The 26,843-nt window shown below is 38.6% G+C and overlaps 1 protein-coding gene across 10 annotated transcripts in view; it reads right to left on the bottom strand.

Annotated features, from left to right (window-relative positions):
- Positions 1–26,843, bottom strand: part of rgs3a (regulator of G protein signaling 3a) — a 153,620-nt gene that overhangs the window by 40,210 nt on the left and 86,567 nt on the right. The window contains exon 1 of one of the 10 annotated variants that reach the window (XM_040156794.1): positions 15,533–15,657. The exons of 8 other annotated variants lie outside the window; for them this stretch is intronic. In XM_040156794.1, coding sequence (XP_040012728.1) covers positions 15,533–15,643 — 111 coding nt within the window. In that variant the 5' untranslated portion in view covers positions 15,644–15,657. Of the gene's footprint in view, positions 1–12,556; positions 12,722–15,532; positions 15,658–26,843 lie in introns of those variants that run through there. One more of the 10 variants, XM_040156795.1, reaches the window with a different exon arrangement.

Genomic DNA, 26,843 nt, shown 5'->3' with positions numbered 1-26,843 from the left:
ATTGAGTTGTACTGCCAGGATCAGACTATACATATATGTGTCTTTTGAGAAGGTAACAATGTCCGATTAAGTGAAGATAGTCCTGCTGCGATTTGCATAAGAGACAGACTACATACTGAACCCTGATTGATCATAGCATGCGGTCAATCCTACGGGCTCGGACAGGAGGGTCCAGAGACAGACCTCCCGATCAAGAATGTCAACAAACATGTCGTCATAAAGGACGTCCTGAACATTGTCAAATGAGGTGAATGACAGCATAAAAATTATGACATAATAGTCTTTCCATCTGGGCCTTAGAGTGGGTTGCATGTCCAATGCTAATTTTGCAAATTTTAATTCTAATTTCATTAGACTGACAAAAGGCTGAACTGCCAGAGACCACATTGTAATCTCAGTGCCAGTGAGTTCATGTTTTCTTTTTCACAATGATCTAACTAGTTTTTCTCACCGGTGCTGCTAGATACTGTACTACACTGGAGCTTGCTGTACTCAGTTTGACTAAGTATCATCTTAGTCAAACTAAGCTGATACTGGGCCCCCAAGGACGATGGAATAAGAAAAGAAAACAAGCCAAAGCAAAAGTGTTAGCAACAGCCACACACCTTTTCACCCTCTCTGATGTGTTTCTATCATTTCAACACAGAATAAATTTCTCTTAAGCCCAAATGACCACACACACACAAGCCCTCCACTGCCCTCACTCACACACACACACACACACACACACACACATTGACCTTGGTCACCTCTGGGGAAATTACATAGACTTGCATTAATTTCCTAGAGACTAACCCAAATCCTAACCGTAAGCACCACTGCCTATCCCTAACCTTTACCCTAACCTTAACCACTGACGCAAAAATCAGCTTTTTCCCGATTAGGGACACGGCTTTTGTCCCCAGTTAACTGGCTTTTAGTCTGAAATTTGACCTCAAAAGTAGCCTATGACAGACACACACACACATAAACACACGCACACAGAGCACAGCAGAGGTCCTATCCCCCTGCCTTTGGCAATCTATCTCTCATTGCCTCCTTCCCAAAATCTGCTGGTTTTAAATGCTGCTTTAACCTTTTCCAGCCCACAGAGCCCTCAGTGGGTGGATCATTACAAATGCATTTTGAGTGGGCCAACATCATTCACACCCACAGAATTTTATTTCAAATTCGACTAAAGATCATCAAAAGTTGTGAACAACACTGAATATATTTACAAAGTTATGCACAAAACTTTTTTTTTCCGATTGATATAATGATGCTGCCAACTGAGATTTTTTCCCCCTCAAAAAAAAAGTATAATTATAACTTCAATAAAATGCTAGTACAAGTATTTACACAATACATAGTCAATCAAAGCCATATGTAGTGAACACTAAAGGTCAAGACGTTAATCATCTGTGTATATATTCACACAGTTGTTATACAATGAACCTGTTGATTTTGGCCCTCGCATATTTTGACAAAGGGGCTAGGAAACTTATTAACATCTGCTCATCCACATTGTGTAGCTATTCAGTGCTACTCTGTGCTCCAGTAAACATGGTTCACAGGAGAACATCCAGAAACCTGAAGGCATGCATAAATACTCTAAACAAAGATGATGCACTGGTTTAAACATTTCATTTAAATCTGAAGTGGAAAGTTATGACATAAGTGAAGGTGGTTTGACAATGTTACCTCAGCTAGAGTTCTACTACAGGAAGTTGCTCGTGGGCCAAAACCAAAAAAAAGAAACCCTAAAACAAAGGAAAGCCAGAAATACCCTGTGAGAAGGACTGTTTTGAACTACTACACTACTGACCACTAATTTAAAGAAATGCACTTCTGAATGTCACTTGTGAAGCTCAGAAAAGTTAGATAATAAAAGCTTTGTTGCTGAAGATTGGAACAAAACATTTCATTTGTGAAGATATCCATGCTGAGAGTCAGTCTAAACAAAGAAGTCAAGTAGACCGTGTTCAGATGGTAAAGCTGCCATCTGAACTAGGTTCAATCAGTCAAGTCAATGAAGAACTAAAAATCTAAAAAAATAAAAATATCTCAAAGGTGACTACAGACATTTGGTTGAGTACAAAGGCAAATGATTAAACAATATAATTAGATGAAAGAGAAGAGAAGAAAAAAAGTGATGCTCATTTTCTTCCATTTCCAAACAAAAAGAGGTAAATTATCTGCTATTTTTTCTTTCTTTCTAGCTCACAATTTGTCATCCAGTGTGAAGCATTAAGGTGAAGATAAGCAAATAGTACAGCACTATAATAGTTAATTACGGCAATTTGTTATTTTTACATAGCAGTAAGCTTACAGAGTGCACATTTAACGTAGACATGACTATATATAGTCCATGAAAATAAACTGTGCTACTAAAAATATCTGCTATACAAAGTCCTCAGCTCAGTCTACAGAATACATTTTTTCCTCTTCAAGTCTGGTGAAGGGCCTCATTGTGCTGGTCAAGTTAACCCATGATGACTAGCTACAGTCACAAGACGCTCTGCTCTAATTGGAGATAAAGATGCCTCCTCTCAGACAGCTCTCATGATATTTCACAAGCTGTTTGTGTACTTTTGCAGCTCAAATTCGTTTCCCCAGATACTGTGGCCCTGGCTGCCCCTGTCTCTAAACTTTTGACCCATATTCATGAACTCTGTTTGAAATTGTACTACTCTATAAGTGTGTGTGCAAAAAATAGAAATCAGTCTATACTAATTTTGTTTTTTTTAGTGTATGATAAGTGTAAGCAGAAGTGATATATGTGGATATTTGCATACCGAGTGGTGAGTACAGTATGTCTAGATATAGGATAGGAAGGTCTCAAATTGGGGTCACTGTGACCCAGCAACATTATGGCCTCATATTTTTTGTTTCTTTTCTTTGTGTATGCATACTCTCACTCACTGAAACTATCTGCAAATCTGGCATTTAAAAACCTGCCACTATATACTTGCTTTGACCCATCAAACCAAATAATGTCTTGCAAACCTTTGCCTCTGATATCTTGCACCAGACTCAATATCTGGTCTTACACCAGGGTTCTTAGGTGTTTTACGTGTGCATTCTGTTTATTCAGGATTTATATATGTTTATTGAATGTTTATTTGCATTGAGATATGTATATAGCGTGATTTAGGGGTTGACTTATAGCTGCCCCAAATCTCAACACCCAAACCTGGCCCTCTACCAAACCTTTTTAGGGGAACAGTGAAATCTGAGATTTTCCCAACATTCTAGGCATGGAAATCTACTGTGGTTAAAAAGATAAAATATATAAAGCCAAATGAAATACCAGTAAAAATGACTTTAATCTACTATCTGATAATTAAGACTCCAGTGAGGAGAGAAAACCAATACTGTGTCCTGTTGTGATCCATCCCAGGCTATTTGATATTCATATTACAGAAAATAATATAGTGCTAAAATGAAGTCAAAGAACAAACTAAATTAATAGTAGATGAAAAAGGAATCTACTTCAAATACAAATTTGAGTATTCATTAACAAAAAAAAGATTTGCGCTTCACAAACACAGGTGATGATGACCAGGATTATATTGTTTTTTCCAACAGCAACAGTTTTGTTGCAAAGAAGACACAGCTGTCTGCATTGGCCAACGAAGGTAAGATAAACAAATTTTCCAATCACCATTTTCCTTTTAAACTCACGTTTTTATTATTTACTGTTCTTTTGAACAGTTTTGATATAAACTTCATACCTTTAATAAAGGAGTAGAGGCGCTGGCTTTGACTACAGCCTAGATCAATAATAGATCTAATTAATCTGTCAAACGCATAATATCTGATCTCTGCATGAGTTATAACTCTATGAAGTTTAAGTATAATATACTGGCTTAAGATCTAAGCCTGCTAGGGCTTGGAATAAAGCATTGCATCAGTTGGTGTTGGCTTCATTAGACCCTGACCTCCAGCACAACTGGGGGGTGGGTCACAGCCCAGTGGATGAGAGTCTGAGGCCATGGTTCTCTGCCAGAAGATAATGGGAGTGAGGTCCTGCCCTAAGCGTAAGAATTCAAAGATCTTGGGGTTTTGTTCGCTATATATAAGGAGCAGAAAAGGGCTGGATGGAAGATAAATTCAAACATTAAATTATAATTCTAGCAATTTGTAAGTCCCCAAAAGAGCAGAACTGAAAAACTGATCCTTGGTCACACCTAATCGCCAACCCCTTATCATTCTAGTAAGAGATCTTTCTCTGAGTATCACAATCCAAGGCTTGACAGACCTTTCCCTTACTTGTTTGTTTGGGCGGTGTCGGTTTCATTTACTATTTCTCAATGTGGCCACTGCGGAGCCCTTTGAGACAAGAACAGTGACTCAGGGCTACTAATACAAACTTGACTTGTCTTGATGTAAATGGATATATACAACTACCCCAAGGTGATCCAGACCTCTCATTTTCCCTTCTAACTCCCTCTTAACCTCCCTGTGATCCTATCTAAATGGTTCTCAGTAGTGTTACAACCAAGACATCAAGGCCTCTTACTTACTACGGGTGTATGAGGTGTATTTTTAGAATGAAATGCGCTTTCATAAAAGCACCCGTGGAAAGTGGAAGTAAAGCCTCTGTCTTTATCCCTTTCTGTCTATCCTTTTCCTGTACTTTCTTTGATCATGGTGGTCCAAGTCAGAATAGGGAGTCACTGTCAGAAAAATTATGACTTTTGGTTGTTTTATGAGGCAGTAATTCTTCCACCTTGCCATCACACATTTAGACCTGATATTTACACAGACAGTTTGTCTTTTCCTTTCTCCACCTCGCTGACCCCTATCTCTCTTTCCCTGTCTTACATACATAAAACCCTGACTGTTGAAGATATGGCTTAAGACACAATGGAGCCACCTGTCCTGTCAGATACATTGTTCCTTCTAACACTCTACAGTGGACACACACACACACACACACACACACACACACACACACACACACACACACACACACACACACACACACACACACACACACACACACACACACACACAAACACACACAAAAATCAAGCAGCTTCACATTAACCCGGTGTATCTGTTGAGCCTGTCCTCACATTTTATCTGACGAAAAAGAACAAATATATGTATTAATGTATTAGGAAATGTATTACCCTTCAAGGCTTTCTCGCTTCAATGAGCCTGCTTCAAAAGATGAATAAAAAGACACAAGCTAATGGGCAATGAGACTATGTGCAGTGTGCATCCACTTTTTTTCTGTGTTTGCGTTTATGTGCGTGTATATGTGCATGTAGAATACACATGTATTCAAAAGTCATCAATGATTCAACAGAATACACTCTTTGGTGTTGCCTCAATTAAGCAAGGAAACAAAACCAGCACTAAAAGGCAGAGAGAGTGGGATGCAGGGTAAGAGAGTGAAAGATGGAGGAAACAAAGTGGATAAGACAAGCAGAAGGGTGGAGGGGAGTCGGTAATAGGCAATGACACAGAAATGCAATAAGTAAGTGGAAGAGGGCAGAGAGAAAGAAATAAAACAGGAAGAGAGAGAGGCGTGGAGACTAAATCTTGGAAAATGTCCATCTTGGTTTTTCATGTAGATGGACTATTAACATCATTACTAGTTTCACAGTGATCTAACTAGCGAATGATGACCTTTTTTGAATTGTAAGGATATGAATTTCCTAACATTATTTAGGAAGTTGAAGTGTTTCATCCGTATTAGTGGTCTAAGGTCAAACAGCAAAAGATTGGATTAGCTCACTGAGGAGATGAGATTCAATGCCTTGGTGGCCAGCTAACTCCACGGCCTCCATGAGTTAAAACTACACTACATCATGTTAGAGCTTGTACCTGTTACCTGTGTTCAAGACCAGGAGGCAGCCACAGTGGCCACTGGCCTTTTTTCCACCACTAGTAATTGAGCCCCAGTCAATTTCACTCTAGGTCATTTTACATATTTTATACAATTCTTTATGTGCATTGTGCAGACAAACAGGGGACCTTGGTTGTATGTCATCTCACTTCCTCTCCCTTTAGCGCTCTAATGTCTCTGTCTAATAAAGCTAAAATGCCACAAGAAAGAAAAAAATAAAATGTTACTGTACTAAAAGAGAAAGTACCACTACTCATGTAACGCTGAAGGAAATTCAAGTTTTTTAGCCACGCTAGCTGCATGGCTATCAAGCTTCATTCACCACTTTGGCCCAGACTAAAATACTTCAACATCTAATTAATGGATTGCCATGAAATTTGGCACTGACATTCATGGTCCCCAGAGGATGAAACCAAGTGATGAGCTGACTCTTCCACTAGCGCCATCAGGAGGTTAACGTTTGCGGTTCAGCTGTTCAGCCTCAACAGCTGGTGGATGGACTACCACCAGCAATTTGATGAAGACATTTATAGTCTTCATGAACTTCAGTGATTCCTTAACAATCCATTAATAGTGCCATTATTATGTCAAATTTCAATTTGTCCAATTTGTTTTATGACTAAATTCATTCAGAATTAATGATGCTCCCATCAGCCTCAACTGTACTTTGTGTTTAGTGCTACTTTGCATTGATGAAAACACTGAAGACTTTTAAACTGTAATAATTAACAATTTAAACCATCTCTCTTACACATTTTTCACATACATAACATGTTGACCATCCTGCTTACACCACCTTCACACAAAAAAATATGTATTGCCACGCAGATCACACTTTAATGATTACAACATGATAAACCCTTCTGATGTAGGTTTCAAAAGGTCTATATTCTGACATCACCCTCTGGTCAGTTATTGGATGTGTTGCTAAAGATCAAAAACAAATTTTGGGCGTCATCTCTTATCAAAATCAAACAGTTTGGTTTGCACTACATTACGTTGCTCAAATTATTGTATTAATGTCAGTTAATAGCTGGGTAAGGTAACAGACACAAGCACTCTACGTGGGCTTAAAACAAACTGGAAGCAGCACATCAGCAAATGGTGAGTTTTATCACATTTTCAAAATTAAGCTTTCAGTTGCATTTCCCTACATTTGGAGGTCCATTTTGGGCATAGGTCCAACATTTGAAAAATTTTGAAAAAAAAAAAAAAAAAAAAATCACTAAAAAGTCCAACAAAAGCAAAATTTGTGAAAAAAAATGGCTAATGGCTCTGAAACTTAAAAAAAAGCATATGCATGCTTGTGAGCCTTGGGAGTCCCAAAATACAGGGATTTTTAAAGCCAAATCGAGGCATGGAAGGAAGCTGCCCTTGACCTTATTTCCTGCATTCTGTGACTTGTTATTGTGGAAAAACAGTTTGGTAACTGCACTCAGAAATTAATATTCTCACATGTTGTGTTATTTCACAATTTATACGTCACAATTTGAATATAATATCTTAAACATATTAAACCTTAAATTGTATTACTGTGTTTACCAGCAGCCACAATTGATATAATAATGTAGAGGACAGTAATGAAGGTGCACACGCACTTAGCTGCAACTGGTGTATTTTACAAAAGAAGCTACACCTGCCAAATGAGTCATTCCTGACTCATGCTTTGTGTTACTGTTCCGACTGAGTGGAAAAGAAACACTGAAGAAACCGGGTGAGAGCAGGTTTGCATCAACACTGACAAAAATTACCTCTGTTTCAAAAAAAAAAAACTAACTTATTCTGAAGGTCTAAATCTCTGAAGGTTAAAGTCTTCTAATAAAGATAGAAGTACTATAAAACACAAACACTCGTGGAAAGTAACCTAGAGACAATAATGTGAACTCTGTCCCACAGTTACCATGGCAATGAGAGACCCATCCCAGGAGAGCAGCTGTGCTGTGTGTTCTCCAAAAGCTAAAGATGTACCTATGAACTCTGTCATCGTAGTTTCCCCAAAACCTATCCCACATCTCAATTTCAAGGTGCCATCTTTCATCTTTATCTCTTTCCTTCTCTTTCATCCTTTCCCTCTTCTCTATTTAATTTCCTGTGTCCTAGTTGTTTTGCAGTAAGACATTACATTAAAGAGCATTAAAGTATTCCCCTGCTTCACTCTACTTAGTCTAATATTAATGGTTTAATTTAGCCACCATTACACTTGCCAAGTCCACCTCCAACCTCAATAAATGCAGCTCAAGTCAATTAGCAACACTCTTAAAAATATTGTACACCGCCAAACAAGGGACATGGTTTTTCTTCTCTTCCTCTTTGCCAATCCTCTCCACCCCCGCCCCCTCCAATTCAGCGGTGGACCTGTATAATAGCAAGTTGGCAAGTGATGTACCCAATCAGTCTGTATTAACCCTGTTATTTAGTCTACTTTACTCACTGACCTAGCTCATTGATTTCCTAAAAGGACATGTGAGGTCAGATAAATCTAGAGAATACTTCCTGTTAACACAGAGGGAAAACATAAAATGAACAGACAACAAAAATGAGAGCAAAAAAAAGAAACAAAGTTAATCAAACTGGGCACTTTGCTCTTGTTCTCCTTTTATTTATACTGACAGATGAGAAAAGTGTTCCCACCTCCTTGGTTCCACATTAAAGAACCATTTTAGGAGTTTCATGTTTAGCCCACTGGTTTTGGCCCATGTATTACAAGTAGCACATACTTAGCATACCCATGACCATTTTCCAAAGAAAGTGGCTTAGATTTGTATTTTAACCGTGGGTTTTTGTCTGCAAGTTTTCCCTTTTCACCCCATTTGTAATGGCCAATTTCTTACACACAGCAGTCCTTGCACCGTAGCAGTGATGATATAACGCCTCAACAGATTCCCACTAACAAACACTGCCAACTGCGTTTGATGAGCACCAGGGCTTATGCATATTTCCTACCTACCAAACCTGTAATTATGTGATGAAATGAATGGTAGAAGTAAATTTGTTAACTACCTCCAACTGACAACATCTTTATCTTAGGTAAAATTCGGATCTTTTACTAAAAGTAAAAGCAGTAAGACCACACTGTAGAAACAGTCACGAGTAAAAGTCCTACATTCGAAATCTTCCTTAAGTAAAAGTTCGTTGTTGGCAAAATGTATTTGAAGTCTCAAATGTATTCATTATGCAGCAGAATGACCCGTGTCAGAGTTATATTATTATAGAAAACATTATTGAATCATTATTTTTGATGCATAAATATGTATGTAGAATTTTAGACACTCATCTTATGTTTTGTATTAAAGTGAAATCTTAATCTGCAAAGTTACAAGTAATTATAGCTGCCGGATAAATGTAGTGGAGTGAAAGTACAATACTTGCCTCTGAAATGTAGTGGAATACAAGTATAAAGTTGTAGAAAATGAAAATAAGTAATTAAAAATATTGAGAACACTTTTTTACTTTCCACTACTGGCATTTATATCCCTCAAATTAATCTCAGTCTCAATCGGTGAAAGTTGCATTAATTACACCTCATGTAGACAAACCGATTTTATTAGGAGAGGAGCTCAAAATATCAGAAAGAGGGAGAGAGAAGAACAGACTAAAGATAAAAAATCTAATTCAATCTTTAAAAAGAGAGAGAGGAAGAAGGATAAAGAAGGTGGAAAGAATACAATAAGTACAAGGTACTGAAACACTCTCTCTTGCAGTGTCCCAACAGCTTGGGCACAATAGAAGTCATTCAAACTAAAATCAGTCTGTAACCAGTGTTACATGGAAGTATGTTTCTGTGTAAAATTGTCATTTGGAGACTGTACACCTCGTTGAGGATGTGATGCCGCTTGTTATCTCCCTCAAGAGCGATAGCAAACCTGTTTTCTAAAGTAGTTTTGAACAACGTTATTAGCCCAAATTGTTTATTTGCCTTAAGCGAAATCATTTTCTCCAGCCCACGTCACAGGCTGTTACATAAACTTTCACACAGTGACACACATACAGTTTATTTCCTACATTCCTGCAATCACAGGTCATACGATACAAAGACTCACACACGTTCTGGCGAAATGGAATAGAAGAAGTGTACAGTAGGACGACAGTGGAAAAGAGTAAAAACAGTGTATGACTGACAGAAAGACAGTCTGTATGTTTGTATGTATCTATGCATGCATGTGTTCGCCACCTAAATATATACTGTATTAGGCATGTTTTGACATGTACTGTCCAGAACAATCTGTGGTCTGAAGATTTAAGAGCCATTATTGCTTTGTATAATTCCAATAACTTGTTAAGGGGCCAGACCATATAGACGATCAATCTCTGCATTGCCTCATTATATGCACCACAATGCACTGGCCTCTTTTGCCCTTGATTTCACTGAGAGAAGAGCGATTAGAAGTTAACAGTCGTTTATCTGTCAGACCCCCCCACCACCACCACCACCACCACCACCACCGTGATTAGGCCGAAAGGAAAGGAGAAAGCAGAAAATGAAAAAGGGAGCAAGGGGACAAGTGAAAGGGGGTGTGTAGATCAAAGAAAACAAAAAAGACAAGATGTCAGGTGAACAACTTGGAACATAAAAGTACATCTTTTAATTGAATAATGGAAAAAATCTGTCTCAAAAGACTACTGGCTTAGGAGAGTGATAAAAATGTTTTATGCTCTAGTTCAATACTAGAATTTATATAGGTCTACATTTTAGTTTTTTCTGATGCTTCTGCTGACAACGTAAAGTCAAAACAAGTAAAACTAACGAGGATTTCGTGTGACAATATCAACATTATCAACACATAATTACAGTTCATCCACTCTGATGTACATAATAATACTGCCATCCATCACGGGTACCAGTGTTGCAGCAATATTCTATTTGTCAGCAACACCAATTGAAACAGAAATACAGTGGTTCAGCATCTCACAGGAATACCTGACAGTGAGTTAAAACTTGGAGATGTCAACTGCAATTTATAAGCATAAAGGCTATTCTCATTAATATTTCATCTTAAACCGGGAGCTGGTGAGGTAGTCGTCCTGTATGTATCCATGTTTGTGTTTATGTTATAGTCATCACGTTACAATCAAATTCATTTTAGGAGTACCATGGCATACTGGCACTCCCACAACACCCTTGGAAGAATCAAGATTCATTTGTTGGAGGGGGGGGGGGGTGAGTGTCACATCCAAAGAGGCAAAGGCATTATTGATAGAAGCTGAGGGTTCAGAGAGAAAATGTCACTGACGTAACTTGCCCCGTGACGCCAGGCAGCTGAAGACAATGTGACCACAGAGAAAGACTGGAAAAGGCCTTCATAGAAAGAGCGGAGAGAGATGCTTGTGTGAGTGTCTGCGTGTGTGTGATAGCGGTGGAGGGGTTTCTGTATGTATGTTTGTGCATGTGTGTGTGTCATTAAGAGGACAGAGAGAGAAGATGCATCTATCTTTGGTTTGTGTCTTTCATTTTGTGTGTCTGTGAGTCTGTATGACAAACAAGGGGTTGTGATGTGTGATGTGACATTGTTTTTCCCAGGTTATAACAAATAACAAACATCTCATTTGCTCAAGCTCGGTCTAGCTGTGTATGATCGGCTGACAAATCACATTCAGTCTTGTGAGTGTTGTGTGTGTTGTGCACAGCAGAGGGATGGGCCATTGACACTGTTTACTATTGATCAAGGACAAGAGAAAGATTAAAGAGAGGAGAGGATAGGAGAGTTTTTTTCTACCTATACTTCTTTTCTCGCTTAAAAATTTCTAAAACTTCAGATCTTTACACCACTGTGCTGTAAATTTCATTCAAACACAAGCTAGCATTTGCTCACACAGCATATTATCAGTCATCCCCTTTTTTGTGTATCATCAGGCACCAACACAGACTACACAGCCCTGCATCTAATTCTCTATCTCTTTCTCCTTTTAAGAAGAAAATCACCCCACAATTCCCTTATTGAGGAGAAGAGAGAAGCAATACTCCCCAGTGTCCTTCCTGTTGTTTTTTTCCCCTCTGGTCCCTCTGTTTGCTCTCTCCTCTTGTCTCTGTCACTTTCAGCTTGGCTCTAACACAGTTTAGAGTATGTCTTCTTAATAGATCTCTCCCAGCCATGTGGAGGACTAAATCATGTCACTGGCATGAAGCCAGAGCAGAAACGACTGAAATAAAAGTGCCAAATAGGGGATGTAAACAATCTGTTGTTCAGAAAATACTTGTCCACAACTCTTGTTTATTAAGAGGGAGGCAATATTGCAAGGGCAATTATATTAAAGAGAGCTATTAAAGCCACGAAAGGAAGGAAGGATAACTGGATGGAGTTATATTGGAGACAGAATAAAACAAAGACCGAAAGTAAGAAAGAAACTGGAAAGCAAACAAAAAACAAGGTAGCAAAAGTCAAATTAAATAAAATAGAGCATGACACTGACACTCAAGTCCTCGTATGTGCCTGTCATAAAGATGCCCAGAGACAAATAAGCTTTTATTGCTTTTCCTATCATTCCTCCCATCTCTCAGCCTTATTTCTAACCTCCCTCTGTATGACCAAACCACTCCCTGCCTCCTAGTAGCACAACAATATCAACATCTCAAACTAACTGCATGAATACATCTCTTTTTCCTCCAAAGCCAAAGAAAAGCACCGTGAAATCCATTTGCATGAAAGCTCTGTGTTGATTACTCACAAATGATGATGTACTCTACAGATGAGAAATTAAGTTATGGTATAAAAACCCTACCTGGCAAGAGGAAGCAGTTCCAGGTTACAATCCACTAAGGACAGATACAGGCACTCCACACATCCCCATTAAAGTGGCCTACTTCCTCTGTCAAACTGGTGTGTGAGTGTTTGTGGCTGGCTAGCTGGGCTGGTGTGTGTGATTCTTTCAGTGTGGGTAGGCCAACTGAGCTGTGCTGAGACTGAGAAAGAGAAAAAGAAAAAGAGAGGGGAAGAGAGCTAATGCCCAAGAGGCTAAGAAGGTAGACTCCCAAGCTGCACAAACAAGTGAGAAGGAAAGAGGGAGAGGGGAGGAGAGAGAGGGAGGAGGTAGAGATAATGAGAATAGACAAATGAGCAGGGAGAGCTCAGAGAGAAGCACATGCATGCACGTGTGTGGTGTGTATGTCCACTGAACATACTACCTGGTCTATAATGTCCTCCATGATTGCAAATGTGTATCTGCAAATACCATCTGACATATGTGTACATATATTAGCTTGTGCCGCCACAGCACCCACACCCTCCATGTCTTTGTGAAGACATTAAGGCACTACAGCCAGGTCCCACAGGATGCCCGAAGCACACAATGGACACGTATCCATTGTAAACACACACACAAACACATGTAGTTAAAAAGCACCTACATCTATCTGACAGACACAATGCAGCATAGGTTAACACTATATAAACAGGAACTGTGCTACATTGTAAAAGCACCCTTTCGTAAAGCAAAACACTCAATCTTAAACATTATCTCTGTTCAGTGGCTTTTGAGCCAACCCCATTAGCAGTTCAAAAAATTTTAAATCTGGCACTTCCTCAGATTTAAATCCTAAATAAATCCTACCTAACATTAGATCAAAAAAACATGGTGACTGATCTGCTGTGATAGTGTCATTATATTCTTTACTGTTATTGTCTAGGTCACATTAGATATGTATTGTATGGCTATATATAGATCTGTTTGAACTCATAACCTGCCACAATATCCTTAACTTGGATGACATCAATGCACCATTTCTATTCAGACAATGCCTCAACAAGGCAGAGACCAGGAAAGCCTTCGTGAACTCTGCAAAAGAGCTGAAAAATGGTATCCCACTTTCATCTAAGCCAGTCTAATCGCAGCTTCTGCCTTCAGCAGCATGGGCTTGAATGTTATTCCAACCTGATCTCATGGGACCGATTTAAATAGCATGCCACTTTCAGGGACATTTCACGTGTCATGTCTGTGCATTTTAAACTTTTCGCATGTCACTTAACGACGTTTTGGTTAGAGTGAGGGTTAGGGGTTGTACAGTAAAGAAATGATGTGGCGTGAAATGGCGTGCAAAAAGCAAAAAAATGCATACTGATAACACGCGGAATGAAATTTCAATGATATTCTAATGCAATTGGTTATTAAGTTGTAAACAACCAATAAGAAAACATCCTATAAGGCATAAACACATGGAACTGTGTTAAATCTGTTACACCACAGGCAGTATCAGGGCTGCCTGTGGTGTAACGTGGCTTCGACTACTAATTTCGCAGCTCTGCCACTTGTTGAAAAGTTCTGTCGAGCAGAGCTGTTTTTTTTGGTAGAGGTGCCAATACAACACCTGAATTCAACTTTGAACACCTGACAGTTTTTGATACTTGATTCCACAAGCAAATTCTGGTTGGACTCAGAAAGGAGTGAGGTTCAACACCCAGTCCTACGCGCAAGTGTACATTTAACATTAATACAACAACCTTGATACAATATAATAAAAAGGCTAGCTACATATGTTAAAAGCTTCAAAAGTGAATAACAATTTCAGAAAAGCCTTAAACAAATCATAAATCAGTGTTTCTTACAAGATAAACAAATGTACCTGGTGTAGCTAATTAAACCACATGGTACTCTCTGTCTGCCTCTCTCACTCATTCAAACACATTCTTTCTCTCTCTCTCTCTGTTCTCTCTCCTTTCTCTCACTCGGTTATCTCAAGAGCCTGTCAATGCTACTTAGGAGACAGGTTTTTGTAGCTCCCCAGTGTAACAAGCAACATTTGACGTTGAACGGAAGAAGACAAAAAAACACCTGCTGTCTCTCAACACTGTTCCTCAGGTCAGCAACTATCCATGACTGACAGTATCCTTCAAGAGGTGAATGTCTGACAAAAAAACTAGATGGTTTTGCATACAGCAGATAACAGTTCAATAGTAGTTACTACAAAAAAAAAAAAGAAACCAAAAAACATGAACTCAAAAATGTTTGCCACAGTCACACTAATGCCGACTCGACATTAACAGTTGCAGAGTTTATAATAATAAAATTGTATTAATTCTATGCATAAATAGAGAGTAAAAACAAGACGGTAAAAGACAGTCCAGTGTTTAGGTTCCCTGCCTCTGGAACTACATGAGCCCCAACTAATCCAAGAATGAGTCTCACCACAGCTATTTGTCAGATTTTTTCAGTACTTCTATCTCAATGTCTGCTTTTCCCCTTCTCAATGAAGTGTTAATTAGGGGGGAAAAAAAAACTCCTATGACATCATTCAACACATATGATAATAAACACAATAAAAACAAACATTTCTGCACAAAGTGTAAATCTTCAATATGTAATTCAGAAAAGAGTAAACCGCTTATCCTCGCTTATCTGACAAATAAACAAAACAAAAAACGCTACCATCAATCTCAAAAGAAACAGATACTGTACAACATAAAAATTTCTAACAATCCATGGTTATATAAATGTGATTAACATGCACAAATAGTTGTGAATTCACCTAGAGCAGCATTTACAGGATAGTTGTGACCTCAGCATGTAAATAGAGCAACACACACACAACCTAAAAACAGGCAAATCCACATACATTTCCACATTCAGATCCTATTTAATAAGCAGGCAAGAAAACAAACCCAATAATCCTAATCTCCACTATAGAAACAGCACGACAAGTCTCGAGAAAGAGCTCTCAGTTTGACCTTCATAGCAGTAGTAGAGAAAGCTAACATACATTACCTTAGATACAGGCATCTGGACACGAAGTGTGCTTGCTTCCTTGTATGAGTGTGTAAAGTGTGTTATTATTGGTGTGTGTCCCAGAGTACAGCAAAGAATGGCACAGTTCATCCACACATACACACAATGACAGAGCACGTGTGCAGAGCGAATAGATACAAGCTGCTAATCCAATATGACCATATGTGATTTTTTTTTTTTTTTCCCCTATCGGTTTTTTTCTGGATGTTACAGTGCTCCTTTTCTCTTCCTTGTTCTGTTTCTTGCCTGTGTTGTTGCAGCAGTCCCAGCTTTCTTCCCCAGCTCGGTAATAACGTGCGTGCCAAAGACAGTGAGAGGGGAGAGGGAGCGAGAGGGGGTAAAACAGGATTTGATGAAGGAGGGGGAAATGAAAAAAAAAAAAAAAAGACAGATGGAATCAGGGAGAGACAGAGGTGAAGAGTGAGGAGCAAGGAATTGTAAAAATGTGATGTACTAAAAAACATGGAGGGAGTGATGGCTATGAAAAGATCAAATGCAACTAACTCTCAGGAGACCAAAGCAGTCAGTGTCCTTCATTCTTCCTCTCTCTCTCTCGCTCTCTTCCTCTACGTGCTATTTTTAGAAGTTGCTCTGTCGCAAATCAAAGCACTGAATCAAAACCTATCAAAGAGCAGGATGTTAAGGGCCATGTCTTTCACACCTAATAAGACCCCCCCCCACACACACATATACATGCACATACACAAACAACTGGGTCTTTTACAATGACCATGTGTCTGCATCAGACCTGAAGGGAGCCATGTAACCTATTCATCAGGCCTTATCTAATCATATCATGTGCTAATATATAAATGGCTTTTCAAAAAAGTATTTTAAACATTGTCAGTTACACTGCACAGACCGCTGTCTCCCTCACCATCTCTGGCTAAAGGTATTCTTGAGGAAACATTTCCAGATAATCCATAAAGTAATGATTTACATTTAAAAAGTAGAATATCAACTTAAGGCAAACCAGATTTCAGCGTTTGCCAGTTTCATCCGTTTTTAGCACTTTGCTCTCTTTCTGCGCTCTCCTGTTAATTGATAGCAGAATGTTTTAAAGTTCTCGGTCTCACTGCTGTCATCAAACATTGTAATAATCAAAAAAATCTTCTTGTGTCAAAAAATGACCCTCATTATTTGCAAATTAAACTATTATTCTAGCTCCACTGCATGCTAAGTGGAGCAAACATCATTTTTCCGGGTAAAGAATGTGCATAATTAAAATTGAGAGTGAGTGGATTTCATGCTCTGCTGTACCTTCTTAGGACTGAATCCACGAGGCTCTTATCTATACTAGCTCCTTTGCTGATGCATAATTGCCATTATATAACACTGTTATGAAAAGTTAAAGGTGAGCTAAAATAAAGCCAAACAGCACTCCATTATAGGGAAATCATTAATGTTTAAAGAGAGAAAAGGGAGTAAATCCTATGCTACAGGCCACAATGAATAACTGCTGAGCTGTGTGCGTGTGTAATTTTTGTAGCCTTCCCCAGATCTGTGCCTCGACCACGATCCTGTCTCTGAGCCCTGAAGGCAGTTCCTTCTACCTCATGGCTTGGTTTTTCCTCTGATATGCACTGTCAGTTGTGATAATTCATATAGAGAGGTGTGTGCTTTTTCTAAATCATTTCCAATCAATTAAATTGACCACAGGTGGACTCCAATCAAGGTGTAGAAACATCTCAAAGATGATCAAGACAAATGCGAGGCCTCTAAGCTACATTTCAAGTGTCATAGCAAAGCGTCTTAATAATTATGTCAATGTGATATTTCAGTTTTTCCTTTTTTTCTAAAAAATTTGCAAAAACTTCTAAAATTCTCTTTTCACTTTGTCATGATGGGGTATGAGTGTAGATTGATGAGGGAAAAAAATAATTACAACGATTTTAGTATGCTACAAAACATAACGAAATGTGAAAAAAGTGAAGGGGTCTGAATACTTTCTGAATGCACTGTATATATATATACTGTATACACACACACGCACACGTTTGTATACATATATATGTGTGTATATATATATATACATATATACATTTATACACACATATATACATTTATACACACATACATACATACATACATACATACATACATACATACATATAAATATATATACATACATACATATATATATATATATATATATATATATATATATATATATATATATATATATACATATACACATATACATATACACACACACACACACACACACACACACACACACACACATACACATACATATACAGATACGTATATACATACATATACACACACACACACACACACACACGCACGCACGCACACACATGTGTGAGATCATGTGAATTTTGCTGCAGCCCATCAAGTGTAAATATGCTCTCTTTGTCCTTATCACTTTCTTGTTTCTCTTAACCACCATGTGTACATATACGTATATGTGTGTATATATATATTTTATTTATTTATTTATTTATTTATACATATATACATATATATATACATATACACAAATATATACATATACACCAATATATATATATATATATATATATACACAAATATATATATGTGTGTGTCTGTGTGTGTGTGTGTGTGTGTGTGTGTGTGTGTGTGTGTGTGTGTGTATGTGTGTGTATGTATGTATATAGATGAGGTCTCTGGTTGAGAGAACAAAAAGAGAGATGATGAGGTTTAATCTTTTGCAACCTTTGAATTTTCTCTTGTTGGGATGGTCCAACCACAGTATAGCCTCCATATCAGAGTAGAATGAGGAGATTACACCAGAAATAACATTTCTGACATATGCATCCACATATGTCACTATGTCACTCAGTGGACGGCTCTCCTGGACACCCTTCTATTTAATGACAACATGGCAACATTCAACAAAACCTCTGCAAACGTGGTAACACCAATACTCTACTACAAACCTATAACAATTTCTCTGTAAAGTAAGACTTAAACTTAAATGTGAGCAATTCTTTTACATTCGGGATAAAAAACAAAATTATAAAAAACGTTGCCATTGCCTCACCTGAAGAAAATGGCACCACCCACTTATTGACAGTTCAGCTGGGTATAAGCACTGGTCTGCATTTAAGCTTCTTGAGAGAAGATCTCTAATCAGCAGACGACTCTGTTGCCATTAAATCCTTTTAGAGACATAAAATACCATTTTGTCATAACTCCACTGAGATATGACATGAAATGTTTCAGCATGGTTCTCATATCTGCTCCATTTGAACCAGTTCTAAATCTGATGTCACACTTCGAAAGATAGCAAATACCAAAAATAGCATGCAGTGTGTCGTATGTGTATGTCGTGTGTGCATGTCTGTGCATGTGCATGCACGTGTATGAGAAGAAAATAGACGGGCATAGACAAGACAAATGGAATTCATCCGTGTCTAATTAGGGACAATGAAGGGGAAAGTTTCTGTCTGTTGCAGAGAATCAACGAGAGCAAGAGAAATGTTAATTACGTAAACTTGTGCTTGTACAGATGTTGCCCATATCATACTTAGATACTTCACATTTACGACCATCGGTTCCAGACTGTATGATTAACCTGAGTGGTGATCTCACAGGAATGGTGCCAGAAGACTTTCACTAAGTTCCTTATATCTGACCTGAGCAATGTAAATATTTTTATTTATAATGTTTATAATTACCTACTTACTATGAGATGAAAAGTGTGTAGCAGCCTCTCTCACGCTTTCAAAACTTTCAAAAATCCCTACTTCTTTCAGCTAGTTGTTAGCTTTCTCCTCACATTCTCCTGTGTCACTCAGTGTCTCTTGTTGTAACCTAGAGAAGCTGTCTTTCTCCAACCAACTCTAATACGTACCACTGAACCTGTCACTGTATCAACATGCTGTCCATCACCAGTCTATCACTTCTAATATGCTTCCTCTGCTGCCATCAATCTCTTCCTGACAATCCCCTTTTCCTGCCAAAATGACCGAGAGTCATTTTACATCATTGATAAGCCACTGTCATGTGAGGCCCCCATGAAACCCTAAACTCAGTCTAGTGTAGTTCAAATTCACTCTACATCAACCTCAATCGAACGTCTTGTTTCAACCTTTGCCATCTTCCAGTTACTCTGGAACTTATTACTGTTTCTATTATAGATTTGTAGCTTGTGCTCAGTTGCAAATCACATGTCCAATGTGGGGCAATAAACATTAAATCATTAACTAAAATAAGCTAAAAGAGGGATTTTATATAAATGACAATGTGAAAAAGATGTGATAATGTGAAAGGGGTCAGCTGTAGCAACAAACCTGATGAGAATAATCACCTGAATCTGCAGTTACCCTCAGCTTTACAGAGCTTTATATAGAGTGTCAGCTCATTTTTTAGCTGTCCACCCTGCACTCGACACTGTCATGGTGTCGTTTCCAGACTTAGCGCGCAGCTTTTTTCAGCAGAAAAGCTCTAAAAACTACCTGCTCAGCACCAAACAACCAGACAGACATGGTCAGTGACTAGCTGCTGAAAAAATAGTGGAATATTGCCGCTAAAAAGCCAGATATTGCCCTCAGGAGTTGGTAGAGACCAAAAACAGAGCTTACAGTTCAATCCCCAGGTGAACAAAACCACAACTCCAAATGTATGATAATGTTGTTTCCGCTGCCTCATAGTGGCCAAAAGCATCAGTTATTGCAGGTTTACAGGTTCCATGAAAAGTTTTTGACCCCAAATATTGCTATGGATTTTTTTTTACTTTGATGGTGTCCTTGTTTTTTTTGTTTGTTTGTTTTTTTTTAAATCACACGTGCGTAGGCAGATAACACAATACACAGTTCTGCCAGCGGTTTCACACTATTCCACTCACCAAGGGGTGGCAGTAACAAACCAAGATATAATGCAATGTGCCAATAAAGGCAGGGAAGAAGAAAACTGTTAGCAAGTAAACACTGATGTAAAAATTACTTGATATAAAATACTTTCGAAGTTTTAGGAAGGAGGGAAATGCATTCAACACATTTCTTAGACCTCAAGGATAAACACAATTTGTTTTATCAAATAGCAGTGAATGTAAAGATACTTACAAGAAAACTCCACAGGGCATCATCAAGTCATTGGGAAAAAAACATCAAGTACACACAATTAAGTACACTTGTGTAAATATAAAGTATTTTTACACTTCTAAGTGGACTAGTATTACTTATTCAGACTGAACTGGCCCACTTTTTATTTTACAGAAGTGTACTTCAAAGTATACACTAAGTGTACTCTATGCTAAAGAACGACTCTACAGTTATGTGACATTTTGTACTGCAGCATTTTTCTTAAAATGAAGTTACAAGTAAACTACTAGTGTGCAGCTGAAGGGCTGCTTTGTGTTTAAAGTATACTCAAAAAGTATTTGCAAGTTTTTTTCCCCCTTTTTATCTTTATCCTTCTTTTCTGCATAGAAGAGTTGTTACATTTTTTTTTTTAGAAAACTCTTTAATGTTTGTAGAATTAGTTTCACGTACATGAATATTACATCTTTAATTCCCAGTGAGATTCTATGCAGTGGAGCGCTGTCAAGCGCTGTCACCTCACGAAAGAAAGTTCCGGGTTCAAACCCAGGTTCGGCCCGGTTCTTTCTGTTTGGAGTTTGCAAGTTCTTCCCATGCCTGCATGGGATCCCTTCGGGTGCTCCGGCTTCCTCGCACAGTCTGAAGACTTGCAGGTTAGGTTAACTGGCGACTTTAAATTGCCCGTAGGTGTGAGTGTGAGCATGAATGGTCGTTTGTCTCTGTATGTCAGCCCTGTAATAGACTGCCGACCTGTCCGGGGTGTACCACGCCTCTTGCCAACTGGCAGCTGGGATTGGCTCCAGCCTCTCTGCAACCCTCAAAGGATAAGCAGTATAGCTAATGGATGCATCGATTCCATGCTGGGAAAAACATTTTAAAGGAACTTGTGACCACTGACGTAGATTACTGCTGCTAGATATCCATGACTAAAGTGTAACACACACACCGGCAGTGCCTCGCGGGAATCGGTTGACTCTTGTAGCACACATGGAATGTGTCATACAGACTGAAGAAGCAGAAAAGGTACAATAGCCAGGATGTGCCGATCATGGGAGGGAACGTGGTAAAAACTGCTGCTTTTCTGAAAAGCTGCTATGCAGAGCTGAGAAATACAGTAGGATAGTTGCACATCCTGACAAGCTGACGCTGTCAAGATGGTGTTAGTATGTGTTGCCCTTAAAAATGTTTACAGTCAAAATGAAGGAAATGGAAGTAAACAAATTATTCCGCTTTCTAATATATTCTAAACCGAAGCAGAGCAATCAGCTTGCTTTATTTTTGTTACTTTGTGTTACTGCTTAAAATGCAGTGCGCTCCAGTAGTGAGATATGCAGCTCACTAGATGCATATTCACTAACACTTCCTATCTGTCCAGAACTTCATGTATCTTTGATCAAGCGAATACTTGCCTGAGGTGGAGGGACATGGTAGAATAGGAAAACAGAGTTGAGAAGAGAGCAATGCATTCTTTAATTTCATCATAAATAAAAAGTTTGACGAGTCAACAGAAAGAGTAACCCAGAGAGGGAATGAGAGAGGGTCCTTGTCACACTAAGTCACTGCTTTCTCTAACACAAATGCTGTATTCTATCCAGTTCAGCAGCTAAAACAGAATCTAATAAATGTGCAATGAGACAGGCAGAGAAAGAGAAAAGAACAAGCTCCCTCCAAATCTCAACACACACACTTTGTTCATTAGCAGCAGCCATCCTTTTTTCAATGTTCATGTGAGCCTAAGCTCTCATGTAGAAAAAAATGTTTGTGACTTTTACAGCAGATAGTTGCTTTCTTCTTGTGACTCAGAGTAGGACTGCCAGCATTGCTCATCAAATGCTAACTATGTGTGATGAAGTGCGGCTGTCATTTTCAAAATGGCCAGTCCTACTTAAATTCCCATTTGAGGGCATGTGTGTGTAGCTGAACAAATTTATTTTTCCAGCAGCTTAGTGGCTAATGTTGCCCAGACAAGAATGTAACAGAAGCTTTCCAAAGAAGCAGCTCAGAGACTTTTATTGGCTGTTGGATACCGGACCACAAGGCTAAGTTTTTGTTTCTGTACATGACTACATAAATAAATAAAACTACAAATTATATAAATTATTAAGTTTATACACTCCATGATGAGAATGTTGCAGTCCTTAATAAGAATCCTAAAATGAAAGTTCCTTGGTTCTGATTAAAGATCCTTGATCATAAAAAAAATATTATTTAGGCTGATTGTGCTTTTTCTCTCCTGCTAGGCCAACAACACTAAAGGTAGAGTCACATTGTTCTTCCTTACAACGAATTTGCCAAAGTGTAACATCACCTACGGTGTAATATTCACTCATCCACCTCCATGACTATGTCAGCCCCTGACTACCTCCCATCTAAGTAATCGGCCATATTGCTGTTAGTCGAAAGTATCTGTAACTGCATGTCAAATTATTCTGTCGTTATTTCTGTCACGGCACAGCGCTCGCAGTCAAAAAGAAAGAGGCATCGGTTATTAAAGTTGAGGTTAGTTGTCATAAATATTTACCATCTGCTGAAATGACGCTCCATACAAAACAGAAACTGGCAAACTCTCATCCAGCTCCTCTCTCAGAGGGACTGGCTGTAGGATTAGAGAATTTCCAAGTGAAAAGAGCTCATGTCTAAGTTTTTCCAAAGGGAAGCAATCAAAGTGGTCAGGGATCGCAGGAACTAGGGCGGCTGCTGACATCAACACGGTGGCAGGGTAACCCCATTTGCTCTAAAAACATGAATGAACAAAGAAATATGAGTGCATAGAATGGATGTGATTTCTACAGTCTGTGTGTTTTCCCTGTGGAGTGGATTCTGATCTCTCTGCACACTTGAACTTGAACATACTGTAACTCTTGAGTAAAGTGCAGGCTTCAGCTAAGTGTGGGTTTACTCTGCTTCATGCATGAGAGGAAAAATGCAGTTTCTGACAAAACGGAAACATGTGATTCAATGGGAAATTTTTCTGAAGCTCATTTGCTGCAATTCTTACTCACTGGCAGGAATACACACAGTGCATCAAAGATACACTCCATTCAGTTTACGAAGGAAGTTCTAGTGTTGACTCCGCAGTAAAAATGGGGCAGTAATTGAGTTATTTAAGCACTACCGAAAGGAGTATTCTTCCAGGCTGAATTACTGGAACATTCTCTGAGTTGTTTTTGAACTCTACATTATACGAACTAATGATTCTGGGACATGTGGATAGTGCTTGAATAAAAAGACAATTTGTGCTAAATCAAGGTTACACATGTTTATTGTTATATCCATGAAGGGAACATTGCAGCAGATTGTCATCGTGTTTAGTGTGTCAGGTTTTAAACTTGAGGTTATCTGACGGAGTCTGTGGAAGGAGCTGACCCAAATATGTCTGTGCATGTACATCTATAGGGCAGTGTCCTCCTTTTTTATGCCAATATGAAATTACACAAAGATACTTCCCGTGACGTCAAGTAAAATACGCAGGACATTTCATTTTTAAAGGGTCCCGTGCAACAGAAAGGATACTACAAAGGCATTCCCCTCATATCTCCCATACTTGACAAACCTGATTTGCATATAATTAAACACATTTGGAGTTGACTGAATACAAACTATTTGCCTCTAAGGTACTCTGGAGAAATGCAATCAAAAGTGAACTAATTTGTCTAGATGTAAAATGTTATGATTAAGCAAGTATTCCCTTGCCTTCAGGACACCGTTCAGATTTCCGTTTAATAAGAGATTACAGTAAAAGATTCTAATAATCACACAAAGATGGTATACAGGAATAATGCCACAGGGCAGGACATGCATGCATCCTCGCGTGTATAATCTCACTGAGAATGTACCATCAGCTTTTGCCGGAATAATGATGTGTTTCCCTTTCTACAGGAAAATGTGTGATGTGTGATTTCGTGTGTCTGACACCACGTCAACCCTACGACTACCAAATCTGAATGACGTGTGTCCGCACTAGTATTTTATGATTTTTTTGAAGAGATATCCACATTAAAACATATAACCTATAAGAAGATGGCTAAATCCATCTCATTTCAATCAACAATCAGCAAAACTGAGACATCTAAGATTGAAATGTCAATTGAATAGTTATTTTATGATCATGGAATTGTATGCCAAAATAAAATATTATTACTATAATATATTACATAGGTTGTGGTGTGTGAGCTGTATTGACATTTTGATACATTTTCAAAGTTTCCCTGTGTTAACTGTTCATTTTGCTCTTGTTATATGCAATGTCAAAAAATGATAGCAAAAAACCTCTCCTCTTCCTGCAAAATTCTAAATATTTTTGAGGAATCATTTTAAATTCAGGGTGTAAACATAAATATCATGTATAAAATCGTACCTGACCGTTATGGGTCATAGTAGCTAGCAGAGTGATATAATAGGAAGGTGTCTGTTTGGATTTCAGTTGGCAATAACTAGTTAACATTTCCAAACAAGCGTTGTTGTGCTCTAGTTTACTCATTTCTCCCTAATCCTCTGCCTCTGGATCTAACAACACAGGTGAGTGAGGGGTAGGGGGAGGCCAAAGGTTCCCCTAAAACGCTGTATCTCTCTACAGCTTAGTATCACCCTGTATTTATTTAGTTACACCCACTTTTGGGCAATCCAATCAACTCTGAAGGATTTGTTACAAATCCCCTTCTTAAGTAAACCTCACCACATACTCCGTTCTAGTCAAAAATATGTCGGAAGAAAAGGCACTCTAATTTCCCTTTCCCTGTGACGTTCAAATGAGTCATCACAGAGTGGGTTAGAGGAAAGTTGTTCTCTGTACTTGAACTTTACTGCCACAACCCAACCGTGTCTGAGCAGGCGTACATTATCTTATGTTACATTATTTTATGTTTCTCTGTTCTAGGTGCTCTGAATGTTTTCCCCGCCCACACAAGCACATGGCCAGTGTTTTCAGATCTATCCACTCGGGAGAGTGTTTTCTAGAAGCTCAAGTTTCAGGTCTGAAAAACACTGGCTTAGGGTGGATGGAGGGTCACAAGTGAGAGATAACAATCTGTTTTATTGTGGCCGGCTAAGTTTGGATGTACTTGGAAAAAGACAAAGAGAAAGATCAGGTACTTCCTCCTAGGAGACTCATCAGTGTTCACACTAGAAGGTTTATTTTGCTTAAAAGCTGAAGCTTTAAGAAACATAATTAGGTACCATTAGTTACCACGGTAAAATACATCGGAGTAGTTTCTTTACCATGTCTATACCAATCAATACCCTGGTTTGGTCAATAGAGTTCGGGTAAATGGTATTGACTTAACATGGCCTAACATAACTTAGCATGCTTGCCGAGCTGTTTAGTTATTGACCGTGTTGAAAACTTCACTGTGTGTAATGTGTTAATAAATTCAGCCGGGTGCACCAAACTGACACTGATCATGGGAGGAAGCAGGCAAGAAAAGCAACATGTGCAATTCCCATTGTGTTTCTGTGGAACGCCAGAATGCACACATGTGTGTGAAGACACTGCAGCAGTAAAACAATGTCTGGAAGCTTATCTCAAATGTTTCACATGCATACACGAACACACGGATAAATACACACACATGCAGAGAGAGAAGGGGATGAAAGACTGTCAGCTTGTCCCTCTCTCTTTCTCTCTTTCTCTCTTTCATATGCTGATGAAATGAAGCCCTAATTTACAACAGGTGTGCCATCTACACATAAGGCTATTTACCCCTTTTAATCACCTTTCTGCTCAAACAAAGTGGTTTGGACACCGTGTAAACTGATGAAGTGAATGGGCTGTCTTCGCTGTTCATCAAAAATAAAAAGAAGTAAGGGATGAAAAAAAGCAAAGAGCTTTAGAAATGAAAGAGGCAAGAAATGGGAATCGTGTTAATGAAAATAAGGCTAATCAAAAAAATCATCTGCCAAAATCTATACAAATAATAATTGCATATTACAGACAGCATTATATTAACGCTTCACACCTCTGAATGCTGCTCCAAAGGACATGACTATATCTATTTCGTACAAAGCTTTGCCAGATTGCCACTCATTCGCACATCTTTCACAAAAACGTCCCTAGGTAACACTTGAGATGACCAAACTGGCCAATGGTAATCTCATTCAAAGCTCCCCCAGCAGCCACCCTCTTAATCAGGCAGTCGAAGCCCAGTGAGCACTTAAAGATCAATTACAGTGCATCCTTAACAGCACCCTGCACCTTCATTGTGCTACGCTGAGGGCAGGGGTGTAATGACTTAATCCAACAGTGATTACGTGTGGTTTTGATTCTT

This window comes from Xiphias gladius, chromosome 20 (assembly GCF_016859285.1).
Source record: "Xiphias gladius isolate SHS-SW01 ecotype Sanya breed wild chromosome 20, ASM1685928v1, whole genome shotgun sequence".
Taxonomy (NCBI): domain Eukaryota; kingdom Metazoa; phylum Chordata; class Actinopteri; order Istiophoriformes; family Xiphiidae; genus Xiphias; species Xiphias gladius.
This window is presented reverse-complemented; position numbering and strand designations above follow the sequence as displayed.